General features: G+C 46.1%; 1 protein-coding gene across 3 annotated transcripts in view; it reads right to left on the bottom strand.

The window, feature by feature from the left end:
* The window catches only part of LOC139050435 (excitatory amino acid transporter-like), a 217440-nt gene that overhangs the window by 55222 nt on the left and 148204 nt on the right, over positions 1-14014 (bottom strand). For all 3 annotated transcript variants that reach the window (XM_070526808.1, XM_070526807.1, XM_070526809.1), the window contains one exon: positions 783-909. In XM_070526808.1, coding sequence (XP_070382909.1) covers positions 783-890 — 108 coding nt within the window. In that variant the 5' untranslated portion in view covers positions 891-909. The remainder of the gene's footprint in view (positions 1-782; positions 910-14014) is intronic.

Below are 14014 nucleotides of genomic sequence, written 5' to 3' on the forward strand. Positions count from 1 at the left end.
TCAAGGGCTTCAAGGAAGCCTAAACCGACAGCCGGGTAGATAGCTTCACATTCTAATGAAACATGTGCCATCATTTCCCTAACTTTATCGCAGCAAGCACGTGCTTCTTCTTCCTTGCTGTACTTCGCTTTATAAATACGCGTTCTAAGCCATCCTGATCTGGCTTCTAAAAATAAGGACGCTCCCTCTGTGTTATCGAGCATTATTTCTTTCCCGATTTCGTTTTTATCTCTTAGGTAGCTATTCATACCCGGTCACTTTTCCATTGTCGCCACCCAGGAGATTGTCTCCCAACTCGCGCCACCCCGGGGCCCCATCAAGAATACAATGAACTTTTATCTCTCTCCAAGAAGAAAGTGTGGCAAGAACGGACAAGTAGAAACGTTGGCTCCCGAAACATCCCTTATTTGACTGTTACTGATCACTCAAGCTCTTCATTTTCCTGTGTACCACCGTTTTTTTTTATCTTTAGAAACGTTATTGCTATTGTTGCAAATTGGCCGGGCGTTTTCAATGTCTCGTGCGTATTTTTTGTCGCGAGCACTGAATTGAGGCAGTGCTATCGGAACCTTAGATAGATACCTTGTTTATGTAGTAGGGTATTTTATTGACTAATGCAATAACCAGACGATAAATAGCCAAATGTATTATTGGAAGGACTTGTTATTTGTGGATGCCTACACAGTTCTATGGTTCGGAAAGAAACAAAGGTTATCAGCACGGTGGCTTTACTTCGCCAACGTTCTAATGGGGACCAAAGGGATAGTGCATTCGACGCTCACCTTGCCCCATATGCCCCGGGGCGGCTGTGTTAACCGGATGACTCCTGCTGGTCCACCCCCGCCCAACATGGGCGTTTTGGCGTTGGCGTCCGGCTTAGACTCCGGCATGTCGGTAGCTCAACGGGCACTGCGGAGAAAAGAAAGAAAGAAAACAGGGCAGTGTAAATGACAGGTTTCTCTTAGCTCGAACAGGAGTGAAGATTATAGGGTTCGTTGCTGCGGAACTGTATTAGTAAATTAATCTTCTATACAATACCAAACGACAAGCCACTCCTCTTCACGTGAAAGGAGTCACGGGAAGCAAGAAAAGATCTAAGAAAACAAAAGACGGATGGCCTCGACCCAAGCCGCCTTAAAGTTTCCGCACCATTTCGCGGTGACGTCACGAATTCTGACGGTATCATCTCGGGGCCTAGTTAACATTTCTTTTTTTACAGATAAGCACTGACAGCACTGTACTGCAAAATAGGCAGGTCGAGGCTGAATTCGCAAACTTCGAGAACATTTACAGCTCCACAGCATCCAAAACGCGAGAACGTACTTTGAAGTCTATGACGTTATACTGACAACTCCACAGTAGCCCAAGTACGAGAACGTACTTTAAAGTCTATGACGTCATACTGACGTACCGGCGCTAGGTTCTTTCAACAAATCAAAGCTTAAACGGCGTGTTTCTTTTTATTGTAGTAGTCAACGTCTTACCGCAAAAGTAAGAAAAAATAGTTTTCGCAGAGCACTTTGCATATGAAACGGACATAGCGCTTTTCGCTAGAGTGGCTTTAACGTGGTGCCATCTCTAGGCACAATATTGAACCCGGGGATCGAACCAACGACATTCGTGCTCAGCAGAACGCCACTGAGCAGCAATACACAGTGCACCAGGGAGTTATGCGTCCTTTACTGAAGGCACGGCAGTTTATTCGTGCCCCATCAAGTGTCCCTTCGAAATAAGTTTCTACATTTCGAAGCATGATACCCAAAGTATTAAAAGTATGTCTGCAGAATACGGTGAGCTCGGAAAGGCCACATAATAATAATATTTGGGGTTTTACGTGCCAAAACCACTTTCTGATTATGAGGCACGCCGTAGTGGAGGACTCCGGCAATTTAGACCACCTGGGGTTCTTTAACGTGCGCCTAAATCTAAGCACACGGGTGTTTTCGCATTTCGCCCCCATCGAAATGCAGCCGCCGTGGCCGGGATTCGACCTCGCGACCTCGTGCTCAGCAGCCCAACACCATAGCCACTGAGCAACCACGGCGGGTGGAAAGGCCACATGAACGCAATGAATAAATCTGCCATCGTTCATGTGCTTTGAAGGTTGTTGGACGGTGAGCTTTCGCAAACAGATGCACCGCCTTGCACCACACAATAACAGGGACAAAAAAAAAAAATGTCATCGCGCCTTCGGGACGTTAGTGCTACAAGAATAAAAAATAAATTGGCGCATGCGTGGTTTAGCTCTTGAAAAACCCTCCTGCACAAATGTGGGGCGGGGGGAGGGGACAAGCACACAAGAAAGCAAACATGGATTTGACAAAGAAGCTTTTCAATGCCTCTGCGTTTCCACTGAGACGCGACACAGAAATCCCGGATTGCAGGAACGCGTGGCAATCGCGCAGAAATAATTTTTTCGTCCAGGTACACAGTGGGATGGAAGCATCAAGGATTTTGGAGGTAGCCGTGGCGACGGTGAGCTCTCTCTTGTGAAGCTAATATCCACTCGTCCCGCTACTCGCGCCTCAGCCGCCTAAAGTCTAATGGCCCAAGCGTGCGCCGCATAATGTGGAAAACCAATCTCGCGCGTAAACTGATCCAAAGCGCCGATCGCCATCTTTTTTTTTCGTTATCGTTTTGTTTTCGTGCGAGACGTGGCAAACATCCGCCGACGACTCAAATTTCGCGATCCTGCGGCTTGTCCCCGCTGGGAAAAACGCTACGTTTGTTTTCATCTAAATTTCTTTTTCTTTCGCTTCGGTTGCAGCACTTCCTTGGGTATCAATTACGGAATGGAGGAACAAAAAAAAAAAAAGAACGGCGAGGGATGAACGTAACACACGATACGTCTAGTTTGCTCGTCGTGGGCCCCCCGTAATCAGCAGCCCGAAACACGGGCTCATGTTTACCTACTGAGACGCGCTTATTTGACCAGTGCGCGTTTTTTTAATAACGTGCGCTGTACAGAAAACGAGAGGCACAGCTCCACTCCATTTGAAATCTGAGCTCTTTGTAAAAAGGTTCCCCGTATTCCTTTGATTGGAAAACCCGGACGGCTTCATAAAGGTAACTAGGAAACACAGCGAGGGCTTTTTTTTTTATTTTTAAATAATGCCGCTGCCCCGCTATAGATGGAAAAGCTCGGCGAGGCTTGTGGCGAGAAGGTGCTCTTTCTCGATATTCTATACGAAGGCTATGAACTGAACTTAGACTCATAGGCGTCTCGCCTGAGTGTTGCAAAAACATCCCAATAACATACAATAACAATTTCAGCGAGGATAAATACCGAAATGCTGTGTAATTATTTGACCTAGCGTGTAAGGCATTCCAGTTATTAGCTTCCCGCTCAAGTTTTTATGTCACTTATATAATTGCCTATGGTTGCGTCTGACTTTGCCAATGTGACGTGGCGACTGCATTGAGTACACTGTGAAATATTTTACACCTTTAAAGTGTAAACGGGTGTATGTGTGTCAATAACTCACACCCTTTGGGTGTGATTTATATAACTGACACCCTAAGGGTGTCGTTTTAGACACATTTACACCTTTTTCTCACTTTTAAGGGTGTAAATTATTTTACAGTGAAGGCCGTGCTTCGATGCTGACGGCCGCTGATAACACCAGTGTGTGCTTGCGACCTCTGTTATAGTGTGTGCCGTGTTTGTTTTATTATTCTATCATGTTTTATTTTCACGTTATTTTCTCCTTACCTTCCTCCTATTCTGAGTTAGTGCTTCGGACGTTGGGTATAGCTGGCGCAAAAGAAGGTGTACCTTCTCGTTCTTTCTTTGCTTAATAATAAGATATTAAATGACTTAGTTCTAGACTCTTCAACAGCCCGGTCGTTACCAGCGCAAGAACGAGACCTAACTTAGCCTTCTCAATTGTATGAAAGAACAGAAAAGAGAAGTAAAGGACGACCGGCGCAATAATTTTTCAACTGAGTTTATATAATTGCCGACTACAGTGTGACACGAACAGGAAAAACCCACTCTACTCCGAAACGACGCCGTAATGTGAGAACAGATTTTGTTTGCCCAAAAAACAGGCTGCCGAGCACGAGGTCGCGGGGTCGTATCCCGGCCACAGCTAGCGGCCGCATTTCGACGGGGGCGAAATGCAAAACACCCGTGTACTTAGATTTAGGTGCACGTTAAAGAACCCCAGGTGGTCGAAATTTCCGGCGTGCCTCATAATCAGAAAGTGGCTTTGGCACGTAAAACCCCATATTTATTTTAATTAATTTGCCCAAAAAATACACACATTATTGTCCGCCAGCATGTGGGATTTCATTTTCCTGCAGTCTCTTGCTCTGTGAGGTCGTATCCGATAATTTTGGAATCTACTTTGTCGACGTCTCATTCAGTTGGTGGTAAAACAACTGTCTTGCATAGCCTATAGAGTCAATTAGCTTTAAAAGCAGCGACAACAGAAGCGCCAAAGCACTACCCCATAGTGTCGCGTACATATGGCTTGAAGACTCGCCTTCAGACTCCCTATAGTTACGGTTCACCTTGAAAAGGATGAGAGCCGCTGTCCAAGGGGCCGGACAAGGCGTCAAGGGGCGTTGAAGTTTGGTTACAGTCGATAACGTAAACAACCTCTTCCTCGCAAAGATTCTGTCATTGTAATGTAGCATAGTGTCGCCACCGGCAGATATTATGCACGATCCTTCTCTCGAGCAGTGCGAGGCCGCGTTGGCCAGTTCAGACCCGGTCGTACAGACCATCGCCGTGGAGTGGGCCACCCAGGTCGCCGTCAACCATGGGTTTGATGGCCATCCAACACGGAATCGTCAGCACATGCTTTTTGATGAAATCAAGTTTTCTCCATCCATCCACTGGCTGTCAAAGGCTGTCGTTGCTAGAGAAAGTGTGTCCGTGTCCGTCCGGACCATGCTGCGCGGAATTTGCAAGATAAGGGGTAATTGTGGACCCACCTAGCACCGCGAACTGCGCGCACGAAATCCCGCTGCCTATACAGGACGGCACCAGCCAAAACATTTTCGATTCTTCGTCCGAACATTCATCACAATCGTCGCGGCGTTCACACCACCTGCACGTGAAAAATTTTCACGCCCAAAATTGTGGTAATGCGGCGAACAGGCCAGGTGGGACGCTTGCGCGAATATACTAAAGTGAGACCCCATTACGTAACAATTTCTGCATTATTTTTTCATATTCTTTTTTTACATACCACATTGGCTGGCGTAACGCGAGGCGTCTGATACCTCCGGTATCAGCCCCTACCTATCGCGGCTGATAAGAAATGAACAAAATCGACCGAAAAGGATATTGACAGACTACTGCCCAAATAGCGCGGGGCTCGCAAGGTCGCGACACTGACACTCTGTTTGCCAGAGAAACTGGTACTTCGAGGACCGAAAGCGCCCGTCTTCCGCAAATATCACTTCCTCGGGCACGGCACGTGCACATTTCGCTGTCGTAAGAGGGTACGAGAAGTCTTTTGGCATTCCCTCCTAGCAGTGGAGAAACTTCGGTGCAGCTGAAAACGCACTTGTTACGCTTCGAGTATCACGTCTCACTATAGTGACCACGACAAGCGACAAATTGGCGTCGCGACGATAGAGGGCAATAGAACATGTTTCACACATGATATTTGGGACTGGACGAGTGTGGTTCTTCATGCATCTTTTCTTTTTTTTTATGACCGAACCGAAATGGCGGGCCTTGGACAATATAGAACTGGAAATGAGGCGCGGAAGTAAGGCCTCATGCCACCGCGCCCACAACCTTCTATTCCGCCCTCCATCCGTTTTTTGAGAACGCGTTCATCCGGTTCTACAGCGCTGCCAATGCGAGATTAGCTGTTCTGCCCACTCTAAGATAATTCACACCACTAAAAGAGTGAGAAACGGATGTAAATAGGTCTATAACGCATAGCTTTACATCCAGAAAGGGTGTATGGGTGTGAGTTATAGACCGACATACACGCTCATTCACTTTTAAGGGTGCAAGTTATTTTACATCGTAGGACAATTTTATATGCGCGGGAGTGCCTTCTTACGGGATTTCGAATATCCCCTCTAGCGTGCGCTCTTTATTTGTTCGGTGTTTACTTCACTTCGGTGTTTACTTCACTTCGGTGTTTACTGCACCGTTGTCACATACCCGATATCGTCGTTGAATACGAGTTTATTTCGAGCAGCTTGGGCTGTAGGTGTTCATACCCATGAAATAATCAAGTACACGGCGTTATAATCAAGGACTTCCGAAAACTTACAGGTACAGTAAAGAAAGACACACACACAAAGAATAATTTGAGCTGTAATGAGGCACCCTTCACATACCAAACCAACAATACGAAAAAGGCAACCCTTACCACGAGAAGAGGCTTGGTAAGTCAGAAAAGACGTCTAAACTAAGTACCAGTGGCAACTCCGTCTTAAAGTTCCCGCACAATCACGCTGTGGCGTCATTGAATTTCTACGGAGTCTGCTCGAAGCCTAGTTAATTGCTGTATCGGTGAAAAGTGGAAACGCTGCATTATAAAAGAGATAAAGATTGAACTTGGCAAGTTTTCAGCATTTCTACAGAACTATAAATGCACAACTACGCAAAAAAAAAGAAAAAAAGAACGGCTTTGAAATCCATCACGACACACTGTGTCCTGCCGTCGCTAAAGAAGAAATAGAATTTTCGACTTTCATTTTCCCTTATCATATTCTCAAAGCATTATCGCAAAATTCGGAACCTACGGTTTTCAGGGAATGATTGATCAGCCTAAACGGATATAGTGTTTCTATTGAGCGTCGCTTGAAAGATACCGCAGCAATAGGGCCTGCCGCTACCCCCAGAGCCGTGAGAGAGAGATCGTGAGGAGCATACAAAGCGCAAGGCATGCCGGGAAGACTGCATTTGCGGACGAAGCAAAGAGCAGCGCGCGGAATATCCGCATCAATCAAAAAACACGTCGCGGCCTGATGTCTGTACACAGTATGTTGCGCAATCATGAGAGTCGGACATCAATTGCCACTAAAGCCATAGACCACAAGCTCGCGTTCGGCCTCAAGTATCCCTCAAAGCTGGCATGTTACATACGTTGCAGTGCATCTTTTATTTAGTGCCAAGCTTGAGCACAACAACAGGTCGTGCGAGCAGACGACAACGTAACGATTTCGTCTGCTATCTCCTCCACCGCTTATTTCCACAGCGCAACCTTTCCGTATTCCGTATTTCTGTATAGTACTCGAGCTTAGCTTTTGCATTATCGACATGCAGCCCGAACTCTCGAGAAATTTCGATCAGCCCAGGTAAATAAAGCTTGCGAAATCTGCCCTCTCTCACTTTCTTCGTGTTGCCATGCATATTTCGGCAAACCTGCTTCGCACGTACACAAAACATCCCTCGCAAGCGTTTCGATCTATCGAGCTGCCAGGAGCCATAAAGCGACGTGGAGTAAGAGAAGGGGATGGATAAATCCCGTACTTCGATTCAGATTTTTAGACGGTTATTATTACCCTCCGGTCCGAGGAGCGCCTGACAGTGAGCTGATAAGGGAATGGAGGGGCGCTGTTCGTCTGTCCCCCGAGGTACTGTCGTCTGCCCCTACATCTCTTTTATGCGTCGTGCAGGAAAGCAGACTACTCGGCGCTTCACTTTACGACCCCTTTCCGCCGCGATAAAAGGCGTGATTACCGCGCCACCATTATTACGTCGCCAGTGCCACAATCTGCGACAGCCTCCTATATAGCGGTGGCTAGGACTTAAATAAGTTAACGCCAAGGCTGTCTGAATTATGGGGCATTACGTGCCAAGCCCCCCCCCCCCCCCCCTCAAGGCGATCTCGTCCAACAACAACAATGACTCAAAATCGTGGAGGCTAGCCTTAGATTCAAGCACGTATACACTTCCAGAGCTCCTGGGCGTCCCCGTTTCGAGAAGCTCAATAAATTCCACCTCGGCTGAACTGTATCTAGACGTCATTTCACGTCCTAATCGCACCTGCCACGAGGTCAATCTTCCGGTGCGTTCACCTATTATGCCGCCGGCGATGCTGCAGCTTGGCCCCTCGATATTACGAAATAAGAAAAAAAAGGGAGAAAGAAATTGCGAAGTTCTATCTCTTTCACGAAGGCGAGTATGCAGTGAAGTGATTCTGCAAGTCATCATCATCACCATCAGCCTGGTTATGCCCACTGCAGGGCAAAGGCCTCTCCCATACTTCTCCAACTACCCCGGTCATGTTCTAATTGTGGCCATGTTGTCCCTGCAAACTTCTTAGTCTCGTCCGCCCACCTAACTTTCTGCCGCCCTCTGCGACGCTTCCCTTCCCTTGGAATCCATTCCGTAACTCTTAATGACCACCGGTTACCTTCCTTCCTCATTACGTGTCCTGCCCATGCTCATTTCTTTTTCTTGATTTCAACTAAGATATCATTAACTCGCGTTTGTTCCCTCACCCAATCTGCTCTTTTCTTATCCCTTAACGTTACACCAATCATTCTTCTTTCCATAGCTCGTTGCGTGGTCCTCAATTTAAGTAGAACCCTTTTCGTAAGCCTCCCGGTTTTTGCCCCGTACGTGAGTACTGGTAAGACACAGCTGTTATAAACTTTGATTGTTGTGTTCATATAGGAGGTTCTGCAAGTAGTAAGGAGATTCTGCAAGTAGTCACAGCTTTTTTACGTACAGCTGTTGCTATAGGCTCTCTCACACACAGGGACCTCTAAACTAAACTGAAGGAAGCGTCTTACATGTAAATAACTGAGGGTGCGCCAGACGCGTGTATATATATATATATATATATATATATATATATATATGCGTTCTTGTGAAGCGATGTAAACACCGAACAACGTAACGGCCTTCTTTCCTGACGTGGAGTCCGCTTCCAGACGGCAGCCTACTCAGGGTTATGCAACCGTGAGCAGCGAACTGAACGCTTCACTTCCGCTCTCTAATACTAGAAGAGACGCCCGAAAGCACTAAAAAAATAAAAGAAAAAAAGAAAAGGCGCTACTATACGCGCGCCACTGAAGTGCGTCTTGCTGCGTTTCACTGGAACTACTGCTACGTGGAACGACCGCAAAACAATTGCGTCGCGTCGTGGCATACGTTTTCATCCTTCCATTACGTCTGGAACTTTCGTAATGCACAGCTGTAGCGCATTATGTGAGGCGCGATAAAATGTCCCCGACTATCACCGCATAATAGAGTTTTCTACGCGCACATTGCTTCGTCTGATAAGAACCCACACGCATGCGCAGTGCAGTGGAGGTCGCCCGCGCGGAGATTACTGTACGTAGCAATAATACGCGTTGCAGAAACACTCGTACAGTGGGTCCATTGCGTTGATGACACGCACACAGGGCGCAGTTGAAGTGAAATGAACATTTTGCGCGCGTGCAAGCTGTTCCCGAGCGCACTCTGTGAATAAAAAAATTAGAGAAGGAGCAAGGTATGTACTGAGGAAAATGCAACACGAAGGACGCAAAAACAGGACAGCGCGTTACTTGTTAAGGACGGACTAACTAGTTTGCGTCGGGGTACTTGTGCAGCAATGGTGCCGTCTGGAAACGCGGAGCTCGGGAAAACCACACGAGGACCCGTTGAACTGATGCCCGCGTTTCTTGCCATTTCGAAATTGAGGTTCGTATAGAAGTAATTTTTTTTAACAATCCACTCTTGCGAAAATTATGCCTTGCGTGCAATCGAATTTCGACAGAAATTATATTTCACGCAACAAAGCGTCAGTAGAGAGGCAGCAGAATTTCAGTAATCAGTTTTGCAAGGCCGTAAAGGTATACTGGCATAAAGGTACTGGCATACCTGTTCGGTATGCCAGTTGTTCACTATCTTTATTTATTTTGAACATATCCTTTATAAGAATTCACGCGAGACACGTAGCGCTATGCGGTTTCTTTAGGAGGATTTCCTAAAATGGTGCACATTACTTTCACTACAAATTGCTATATCGACTTAGCCAAAGATTTACCGGTTAACTAGCCAATATGTGTTAACAATCTAAATGGCAATTGCATGTAAGCTTGAATCGGAGCAGTTGTGAATTAATGTGAACTAAATTTACATCATAGGAGTAGGAGCACGTTACAGATATCCTTCGGCTAAATCTGTTTAAAAATGCAATAGTGTTAAGGTTAAGATCACACCGAACTGCTGGAGAAAGGCACTTGGGAAACTTAACTGAGAAGCCAGCGTATTTGTTAGCTCTATTTTAAGGACAGGTAGCTTATTTTGACCACTGTTCAGCTTCACTTATGTGACTAGAACCTGCGGCCTAAAGTTTATAGCTTAAAATTCATTCAGTGAGTCTTCTTAGCTATCTACCAGTACACTGCGATTTGCCATGCAACCAACGTCCGCCTCTTCAGGTAGCCTAACCGAGCAAGGGAAATCTACGAGTATTTGCTCCACGCAATTTTTTAGAACCTCTCTTCGAAGTAAGGAAAGGACAGATAAATCAGCTGTTGCCATAGCTCAATTGGCAAGCATCGCAAGCATCATGAGCGTCATGAGGTTAGGGTCATCCATTATTCTCCTTTCATTTTCCTGTTTCATAATTAGGGACATGAAACTTAAGGAAAATTCAACCCTCGTAAACCACTAATTCCGCAGTTTAATTAAGGAATCCCAGCATTGCTTCTCCTGGTTTCATTGTCTGTTGGCTTCCCACGATTCTTTCCATGCAAATAATAAAGAAGAGCGTCAAAGGTCTGGGACCTTGTGGAACCCTTTCGTTCCCTTAAAGGTAGATAACACGGCCACTTGTCTTCACAGATATAGGGCAGCAGATAACGTTCACATAGGAAGCCTTCACACACCGACCATCGTCACGCCGGTTTGAATGGCGCCGAGTAGGCTGTCACGCACGTCAGCTGAGGCATGGCGGCAGAAAAGACCCGAACGCTTTTCTGCAAACCGATACGGCAGAGCAATGCCTCCTTCCTCTCAGAGATAAACATGCGACGCTGTGCAGACGACAGCCGAATGACGCTCAGCAGACGGAAACGTGAGAGACAGACGTTCGTTTCAGCCCCTTGCGTCTGCCTCGGAAATGCTCATTGATTCTTCGAAGCGAAGGCGAGATTACAATACAGGAAACGTTCTATTAGTCTTAGTTCGCGTGCGATTGTGTTTACGGGAACTGAGAGTATACGGCGGTCCAACTAGTATGAGTATGATGAACAGTACACACATTTGTCTAAACAGCATCCTTCTGGCTTCAAATCGATTTGCGTATCTTGCAAGTCGATCATTTTGAGCAAAATATGGCGTCGCACGTTCAACGACACGCACTGTTTACGCGTGTGCGCTTTGCCTAATTGCTTTCCTGTGTTTAGATAACTTTCAGTGCTTGGAAGTTTCAGAAAGATGAAAGTGTAACAAATAAGGTCACAAGAACGTCTGAAGCCATAAGCACGAAGATATCAGACAAATCCATGCACACAACCGTCATTCGCATAGCTTAGCCGAACGATCAAAACGTCAAAAATCCCTCTAGTAGTTTCTGTAGGAAGCTGTGTGGCTTTCAGCAGCTTCTGGAGCCCGTTAACGATACGAGAGATCGGCATCCACTGTTAGATATGGCGCCGTTTCCTGAGGCTACTTCGAGTTCCCCAAACCACTTCGAATCGCAGCACAGCTAATTGAGGAATGCAGAAGCAGGAAAGCACATTCCAGAGGAGCACCAGACAAGTGCAAACAAGTTTGCGGCCCCCAGGTCGTGCGCCGCCGGGATTAGAAGGGGGCCTCGGACAATGGAGCTCAATCGTCCCCCTTCGCCTTTGAAGAAGGCATTTGCCACCACTGCGGAGCCGTACCACCGGGAGCAGGTGGGCACTCGTACAATGGAGCATGAGCGCCCCCCCTCCTTCTCCACCTTAGAAGTGGATTGCGATTCTGCGAGGCAAGAGCGCAGGAGGGTCAAGTGATCAAGAGATGAGGACCAGGCGCCGACTTCCTTCGCCGGGTATGACACCATCGCACGGGCGCCTACCATAGGCGGAAAGTGGCGTCATCTGAGCGGACTCTCCCATTGGTCGAACATGACGCGACTTCCAGTGCTCGAAGGGTTTATAAGAAGCCTTCCAGAGAGACCTGAGCATTCTGGGACATGCCCTGATTCCCTGATTCACCTCTCTCGAACTTCTTGCCGCGGGCCGCAGCGTCCGAGTTGCTGCCGGCCCGTAATGACTGTACTACTGTTACATGACTCTCACCTCCCTGTACATAATGTAGAATAAACCCTCCCAAGTTTGGTTTTCATCCCGAAGCCCATCCTTCAACCCCTACACCACCCAGGAGCCTTTTAATGTGGTTTCCAGTGGTGTCGCGCATGCATCCATGAAAAATATGAATGTTAGAATAGCGAAATTTTCCAATTGTATCGCATAGGAATATTCCATACAAACGACATTATACACAATCGAATACTATGTTCCAATCCGTAAGGAAAGGGTAATACGAAGTTTGCATGGAGTCTATTTGAATAACTAACATAAGTGAGCCCAGATATGATTTCTGACACGCTGAGTTTTATGCTGCATAATAATCACCATAAGCACCGGAAACATAAGGCGAAGGCAATAGCAGGGTTTCCGACTTGCTGGATCAATCAATTGTGCATTTCACAGAAAATCAATGACTAATTTGTTAATTGCTATAGAAAGATTAGCTTTTGTACTAATCTACTCTGTATGGTCAGAAATAAAGGAAATCAAGTTGTTTTAATTTATGTTCATACTGAATGGTGCTTATGCATTGTAGTGTATAAAAAAAGCTTATTTATATTATTTGTTACACGCAATGCCGTTAACAATGAAGCGATCGGCCAACTCAATAGCTTGTATATGCGAAGCAATTGTGCAGTGATTGCAGGTAGTGAACAGTGATAACAGTGAAAAAAAGAACGAAATATTGCACGTCATCATATGCGCGTAGAATGTTCCACTCACTGAAATAGTTCATTTTGATGCTACTGCATTGTACGGTCGTTTTAAAGGGGCGCGTACATGGTGAGATTGGACAAATAAAAAAAAACTGCACTGCCTGAATGTGAGACAACAGATTCGTAGGCTGCCTGAAGGGTAGACATCCTTATTTAATAGGCGATGTCCAAAACATGGCGCCTGTGACACGTTTCCGGCTGGCGAACTGCATAACCTTCGAGATCTATCACTACCATATACAGACATAAAAGTTGCTCGGACGTGGATTTGGCCACCGCCTATTGCTCGAAATTATTGAGCAGGTGTGTTTCATACGTTCGCTCAGGAACTGATAGATCTGCGCAACGAACCCGGGTCTCTTGGACGAGACGCATACTAAAGGTACTACAGAAAGAATTGTTTCGACTTACACAATTCCTTCTTTAATAAAAATACTAAGGAATGGATTCTTTAGAAAGTGGACCCCATACTCAAATACCAGCTGGATGTAGAACTTTCGAAAAGTACTAAGACACTAATTGGTCGACTTCGCCTTGGGATAGCATATAGAAAGTGTGTTCTATATCGCATAAAGCGGGCTTCATCCAGGGATCGTTTCTGTGGCAACGGCATTGAAGGTGCTCGCCATCGCATTCTCGATTGCCACAGGCACGCGACGCAAATACGGCAGCTAGAAGAAGAGATACACCCGACTTCGATCCTCACCGACCTTTCTGACTGGCAGAATTGATGGGCCTTTGGCCATCGAAAAGAACAAAGCGAATTAAAGCATTGAGCGCATTTGAAAATTTTTTTTTCGATGACAAAGGCATCCTTAACGAGTACTAGATGCCGTACTGAAAAGTAACATAAAGTAACTAAAACGTGCTTCCATCATTTGTATTTATGAGCGCTTCTAATTACCCGTTACGCTATTTTGTATTCTGTGCTGAAGCTAACTTTCGACTGTCAGATAGCTCTGTGCGCGCATTATTTTATCAGTGTATATTTGGGGGTTCATTCGCTCATCGCGGATTGCATTGCGGTGATGTGTGTCTTTTTTGTAACTCTATTTCCTAAGTGTTGCGACTTGTCTTCGCCT

The sequence above is a fragment of the Dermacentor albipictus genome, chromosome 10 (genome assembly GCF_038994185.2).
Source record: "Dermacentor albipictus isolate Rhodes 1998 colony chromosome 10, USDA_Dalb.pri_finalv2, whole genome shotgun sequence".
NCBI classification, from domain to species: Eukaryota; Metazoa; Arthropoda; class Arachnida; order Ixodida; family Ixodidae; genus Dermacentor; species Dermacentor albipictus.